The sequence below is a fragment of the Durio zibethinus genome, chromosome 9, assembly GCF_047325235.1.
Source record: "Durio zibethinus cultivar Kanyao isolate XHJ-2024 chromosome 9, ASM4732523v1, whole genome shotgun sequence".
NCBI classification, from domain to species: Eukaryota; Viridiplantae; Streptophyta; class Magnoliopsida; order Malvales; family Malvaceae; genus Durio; species Durio zibethinus.
Window position 1 is genome coordinate 12,006,502 of NC_143170.1, and position 7,307 is coordinate 12,013,808.

Here is a 7,307-nt window from a genome sequence, read left to right on the forward strand (position 1 = left end):
AATATAATAAAATTATTATTTTCATAAAATTAATATTTTAATAATTTCTTATTATTTTTTAATTTAAAATATTTTGATTTTATATAATTAAATAATATTTTTGTTGTGGTTTAATAATAGATTATTCGATATAAAATATAACTATTTTAATATTATATATATTTTAAATATTTTAATAATTAATATTACTATTTTAAATATTATTATATTAATAAAAATAATATTCTAAGAATAACTATTTTAAATATTTTAAATTATTAATATAAATAATAAATAATTTTTTCAAATTTTTTTATATTAATATAATATTTTAAAATTAAATCTTATTATTAGAATATAAATTTTTGAATATTAACAATTTCAATAATAAATGATTTCAATATATTTTAATAATAAATAATTTTAAATATTTTAATAATTATATTAATATTATTTAAAAAATAAAATAACAAAAAATATTTTTATAAACTCATCTAAATATTAAAAAAATATTTAATTTTTTAAAACAATTTAATATTTTTCATAAAACATTTTTTAAAGTGAATTTTTGTCGAACAAAAGGAGCGCCACAATTTTAACAAACCAAGCTGAGTGGCGTTAACCTACCTATTCCAGGAGAAGGGATAACGTTCTCTCTCTCACTCTGCTCTCTCAACTCAACTCCCACCTATGGCAACGTCTTCTCACCTTTTAAACCACGTCCTCGTTAAAGGTAGGGTAACTCATTTATCTTATTTCATTTTTCTTTACAGTCTATTTGTGTCTAGGAAAAATCTTGAGAAAGGAAAGCAAACTGGGAATATATATACATATATATATATATATGACGAATTTTAACTTATATGCCATTTTCTTTTATTAATTTCTTTTTCAGAATGGCAATCTCTGGTAATGAAGAAAGATAATTCTGCTATCTCTGTAAGTACCCACCCTGATTATCGTTTTGTCTTTCATGGGAAATAGCTATTTTCAGTATTAGAGTTTTTCTTTTTTGATAAACAAGCATTGCAATAATGTTACTTATTTTGGAGTGAGGAAGAACATTTTTAGTTTGGGAAGGTAAATAAAGTCAAAATGCAAGTATTAGAAGTAGGGAAGGGCACGATACTAATAGGTTTCTTGTGGAACCATATCGAGTTTTGGGGTTAGTGAGAATGGTATGTGGTTGGATAATTAAGTAATACATTTTTGTGTGTGTGTGTGTGTTTGGAATCAGTTTGTGCATTTTAAGGGTATAAGTAAAAGGGAGAAGTTCATTTTAGGTGAAAATGTTTGAACATGTTTGATAATGATTACTAGTTTCTTGATAGTTAATCTGCAGTTGGTGCCTAAGACAAAAGTGGTTTGTTCCTATGCTCAAATTATGAATTGTTAACAGTACAAAAGTTGAACAAAAGCATATGATTTATTGTTTACATCTAGCTCAATTTCCTCCTTTTGGGTGTTGATTCAGTTTGCTTTTCTGGGAGAGTTTTCATCTTGATTCGACTCAGTTTTTCGTTGTATTACTTGGAAGGATTAAGTTTCATGTTGCCCCATTTGGATATTTTAGAACACATTTTGGAACTAGACTGAGAGGCCTGGCTTGTTTAAGTGGTGAACTCAAAATATTTTTGGAACTAGCTCTAGTGTTCCATCGATAATCCTGTCTAGATAGCAGTTAAATTTAAAACTAGTCTTTGCTCCTTTTCTTTTGCCTTTCGGAAGTTGACTTGTTGATTTGGTTTGAGTCATTGAACACAATCCAACCAGAAGTTGGATCCTAACCCTCCAAATGTTAAGAATTCTCTTCTCAGTGTTCATACGTTTAATTATACAGTTTTATTTTTTTATTTCCTTACAAAAAACATTTGGCTGCATAACACTCAAACCATATTGCTTCACTATGTAAAGAACAAGAAAAAAAAATGTAGCATGGCAACTTGTTATTTATCCCAACTGACAGTTGAAGGTTTTTGAATAAAACGTAGCTTTAGGCACCAACTTGAAAGCTACCATAACTGTGACTAACAAAATACAAATACCATAAAGCTGTAAATTGTAATAGATATTGTATAACATTTTAGACTATCTAGCTAAGATCTATAACTGTATCAAATTAAAGTTGAGCATTTCAGTGACTAGTAACCTAATTTCCCAATCTTTCTAGTCATTCTGTGGGCTGGCCATTTTATATAACTGATATGGTAATTGCTTGCTTCTATAGCTTCATGAGTGTGCCATTCCTTTTAATGGGCTTCCTCTCTTATCCTGTTGAATGTCTAGTTGGTTAAATTATGTTGCTGTAGGGTCGATTCTCCTCTGCTACAGATCCTTCTAAAAATTGTTCCAACTTTATCAGGTGATCCATGTGAATTACCACCTCAAGATTCTATTGACAACTTTTTCTCACTGTGTCTTTATGCCATTCCAGAATCCAAAATTTTGTTTATATTTAGTTATTTTTCTTTTGACTAACCTTTGTCCTTAGGGCCCATGTAGTTTTTGGTGATCTTAATGCCAATGGTTAGCTATGTCTATCCTTCAATTAAAATTGGTTCACCTTAGTGACCCTGCAGTAGGTGTGATATCTTAGTGGTGCTGATCTAGCTATTTGAGTCTAATATTTCTCGCGTCTGTATTTTCAAAATCAAGTTGATATTGCAGTAGTCATATTTAATAGTATCTTGCCATTTAGGACATCCTTCTTTGATTTTTCCCCATTAGGACTACATTCTGTGTGCTAATAGAATTTTTGCATCCATGGCCTCTGTTTTTGTCCTTGCAATGTCATCACTCAAGTTCAGATGGTACAGCTGCCTGCAGCCTATATTCTTGAAAACTACTGGAATAAAGCAAAACTTTCCCCAGTGTCCTCATTTGTAAATTTCAATGACACATTATTTTCTGGCTTAACCGATTCTATGTTCCGGTAGATTCAACTGCTATGAAGCATCTTGAATAATTATCTCAAGACTCCCAATTTAAAATGGATACATCTAGAGAATAGTAGAGGTGATGGCCTTTCAGAAAACTTCTTTTCATAATTTGAGAATTTAAATTAAGTTTTCTTTGCATATGTTCAATCTTGCTAGAACATCACAAGTTTTCAACTGCTCTGTTGACGATTCGTAATTTCATTAAATACTTTAGAGGATTAGGAAAATTGAAGAAAAAATAAAAGAAAAGTTTTAATTGAGTCAGAATATAAAGACAATCAAACTAAATTTATCATTTGGGTTAAGATTCATGCATTTCAACTCTCATGTTTATAGATCTTTTATTATCTTTCACAGGAAAGACTCAAATGTCCTACAAGGAAAAGTTCAAATCAAAACCATCGAGTCTCATGGTGCAGCACATATTGTTGCTTAGGAGTCACGAATTCTAATATTGATCTCCTGTCATCCAAGGTAACCATTTCAGGGGAGCCACCATACATTTTTGGCAATGCAAGAAATATTAAGCTCAACATGCAAGTTTCTCCAGAAGTCACCTCGGATCTAACTAGGAGATTATTACTGGCAGATTTGGACGCTGCCACAGCGAAACTGGCAATAGGTATTTTAGGGCCCTTTCTCTCAGCATTTGCCTTCCTATTTATTTTGAGAATAGTGATGTCCTGGTACCCTAAGCTTCCAGTGGAGAAATTTCCATATGTCATTGCTTATGCTCCCACTGAACCATTTCTCATCGCTACCCGAAAGTTGATTCCACCTCTTGGAGGAGTGGATGTAACTCCTGTGGTGTGGTTTGGATTGGTTAGTTTCCTTAACGAGATCCTCGTAGGGCCACAAGGGCTTCTTGTCCTTATCTCGCAGCAGGTTAGCTAGTACGCATTCAGAAATGAATAAATGGTTGTATTATTCTTTTTTCATGGCATATGACCATACAAGGTCTCTTGTGTAAAGATTAATGGATTTTCAGTTTCCAAAATTTGGTGTTCTAATTAACAAATTTAATTTACAATGTTTGGAATCTAAGAAAGATTATGAAGTGGAAGTTCTTTGCCTCACTTGTGCAAGAACATGGCACCTATAAACCTGATTGAATTAAAGTGAATGAATAGTTAAACCTATTAAGATCTAATTTTTTATACTGAATTTATTTTCTAGTTTTCCGTGATGTTACATAGTTAAGCTTCAATAGGAACTCATTGTTATGTACGAGGATAAGCCACTCTGATTGATACCAATGCCGTTTTAGCCCACTTTGTGAGGAAGAAAAACCAGAATATCAATATGTTTAGCTCACAGTTTAGATAGATCAAGATGACTGTGGGTTTAGCAGTGAGGTGATGCTCTTGTACTTTTTTTTTTTCCTTTTATGTTCCTTTGGTTTTTGTTTTTAATCATCTGAAGATGATTTGGATTTAAAAAATTCTGAAAATCATTCATCATTTTTTTTTTTGTTAAGGATATACTCATTTCAAAATGGATTCAATTTTGAAAATTCCTCAACTACCAAAGCTCGACTCATAACAAAATGAGTTCGGTTTTAAAAATTTCTCAAACTCCTAATCGAGACTGGAGCCATCTCAAAATGAGTTTGATTTTGAAAATTTTTTGATCAAGGCTCGTCTTTATCTCAAAATGAATTCAGTGTTGAAAATTCCTTCGACACTAACCTTGCATTTTCATATACTGCTAGCATCATGCTACTTATGCGATATTTGCTAAATGCTTGTAATGCCTTTTATAATATGTCATGATCAATCATAATAATGCAAATGTTATTACCAAAAGTCATAACATGTATTCTTATTCATGGTTTCTTAAAGGCATTATAGATCCATTTCTCCTTAAAATTCTCTTTCATTTTATTTTTCTGTTTCAAATCAAATTTCCTATTATGATGTCATTTCTTTGTAACACTGTACCTCTTTTGAGGTTTACTTGAATTAGGTCATCGACCCTGCTTTTATGTTTCACCCTGCAGCTTGCCGGTATCACTAGCCCTTCACCCTCACGCATGATTCTCATGTTTCGTTTTTTGGTTTACCTCTCTGCCTTTCACTTTTGCTACATATTATCCTCAAATATGTCAGAGTAATACAAGAATTTTTTATGACCATTATTTCCATTTATTCAGCGTCATTCAAATTTTTATGTCAAAACGTAAGGTATCGCAAATTTTCTATTTGAAAATAAGCAAGCAAATCAAAGGTAAAGTTGGGAAAATAGTATATTTTATTTGCTAATATGCAATCCATTAATTAAGATAATTAGAGTAAATTGCAAATTCGATTTAATAATAGAATCGAGTCAGTTTGAAACAGACGGTTCAATTTGATTATAATAACTAAAAGCCAAAGGTACAAGTTTAAGAAAATTACAATAATACTCAGATGATCGATACTCATAACCCAAGTTTGTTTTTTTTTTTTAGGGCCTTCTAAATACACTACAAAATTTTTCTCTACACTTCATAATTTTTTTTTAAAAATATCCATATGAAAAATATTAATTTTATCCTTTAGTAAATTGTAACTTTACCCTCATACATTCTATTTACTCTCCTTTCTCTTCTTTTTCTTCCCCTTTTCTTCCTTTTTTCTCTTTTTTCTTCCTTATTTTTTAGGCGTTAAATCCTAAATTTTTAAAATTAAAACTAAAATTTTGAAACCTTTGTTAAATTTTATAAACCGTATAAAAATGTATAGATAAATGAAAAACTATGATGGGGGAGACGAGCTCAATAAGGTAATGAAATTTCAAACCAATTGAGCCTAATATTTTTATATTTATGAAAATTCATTTAAAAAAATACAACATAATTTTTAAAAATAGATTTTTGAAAATTATAACGTATTTTCTAAAATCCATTTTCGAAAAAACATCATAAAATTTTGAAACTATATATTTCTTCTAATTATAATTTCTTAACATAATATGATATGTAAATTAATTTGGAAGTTGCATTGATAGAGTGGGATCAGTCATCAGAAAATTTAAATACTAGATATGATTTCACAGATTCATTTACAACGGAAGAGGTAAGATTATGTTTTTTAGGTTTAGTGTTATTGGAAGGCATAAAATGTTATTTCCATAGATGAAATAAGTTAAATATGTTGTGCAAGTGTTTTGTAGTAGAGAAGTTTTAATTTCATGGGTTAGGCATGTTGGAAAAGATTAAGGTTTTGTGATTGTGATTAAAAACTTTGAAGTGGGAGACCCAAGGAAATCTAAAATAAGATTGGCATGTGAACAAAGTGGAAAATATAGACAACAAAAGAATAAGAGTAATGTAGAAGAAATGCAACATAAGAGAACAGGAATGAAAAAGTATGGTTGCCTGTTTGGGTTACATAGGATTAAGTTGGCAATGGATTATGAGTAAAGTGTAAAAATAGTTTGTATATTTCACAATCATTTACTAGCAAAATAATTAGAGAAACATTGATTTGCAAGTCGATTAACTGAAAAAAAAAAAAAAAAAAGAGAATAGTTGCAGATATGTCAAATAGTATGGTCAGATCCAAAAACATACTATTGACTATAAATGAAAAGAATGTTAGCACTATAAAGATAGTATACAGCGAACGTCAAAGACATAATGAAAAAGCTAATAGATCACAAATGCAACTACTCATAAAAAAATTGATCGATTGTAAATACCTAGAGTGGCATAGGATTGACAAGTTAAGCGATTGCATGAAAGATTTGTTCTGGACTCATCCTACTAGTGTACAATTATTGCATGCCTTCCTAAATGTCCTGATTATGGATTACACTTATAAAACAAACAGATATCATATGCTATTGCTTCAAATTGTTGGTCTGACTTCCATTTAAATGATATTTTCTATTGCATTTGTGTACATGGAGATCAAGTGTTCAGAAATTTACATTTGGGCATTGGATAAGTTAAAAAATTTTATACTTGTTGGTAAATTTTTTACTATCATTGTTATTGATAGAGAGTTGGCATTGATTAATGCCAAAGAGGCAATATTTCCTAGCATGATCAATTTTCTATGTAGATTGCATATCTTAATAAATGTGCTTGTGAATTGTAAGAAATTTTTTGAGCAAATAAAGAAATGAAAAACATTCATGTCTAATTATAGTGTACTAGTGTATTCATTTACCAATGATGAGTACGAGAGGCATCTAGGCTCATTAAAAATTTATTACCAAACTTATGCAGGTACAATAAAGTATGTGAAAGATCAGTGGCTTACAAAGTATAATGATATATTTATGACTACTTTAATGAATAAAATAATGCACTTTGGCAATGTTACAACAAATATGTATTATTTATGTTGCATTATTAAGATTATTTATGGTTTCAGGGTTTCATAACAAATAATTAATATACAT

At 29.9% G+C, this 7,307-nt stretch overlaps 1 protein-coding gene across 1 annotated transcript; it reads left to right on the top strand.

Moving 5' to 3' along the window:
* Positions 1-567: 567 nt before the first annotated feature.
* LOC111317096 (protein COFACTOR ASSEMBLY OF COMPLEX C SUBUNIT B CCB3, chloroplastic-like) lies at positions 568-3,993 on the top strand. Its single transcript, XM_022919439.2, has 3 exons — positions 568-712; positions 875-918; positions 3,276-3,993. The coding sequence occupies exons 1-3, from the start codon at positions 670-672 to the stop codon at positions 3,810-3,812; spliced, it is 624 nt and encodes a 207-aa protein (XP_022775174.1). The 5' UTR covers positions 568-669; the 3' UTR covers positions 3,813-3,993.
* Positions 3,994-7,307: the final 3,314 nt, after the last annotated feature.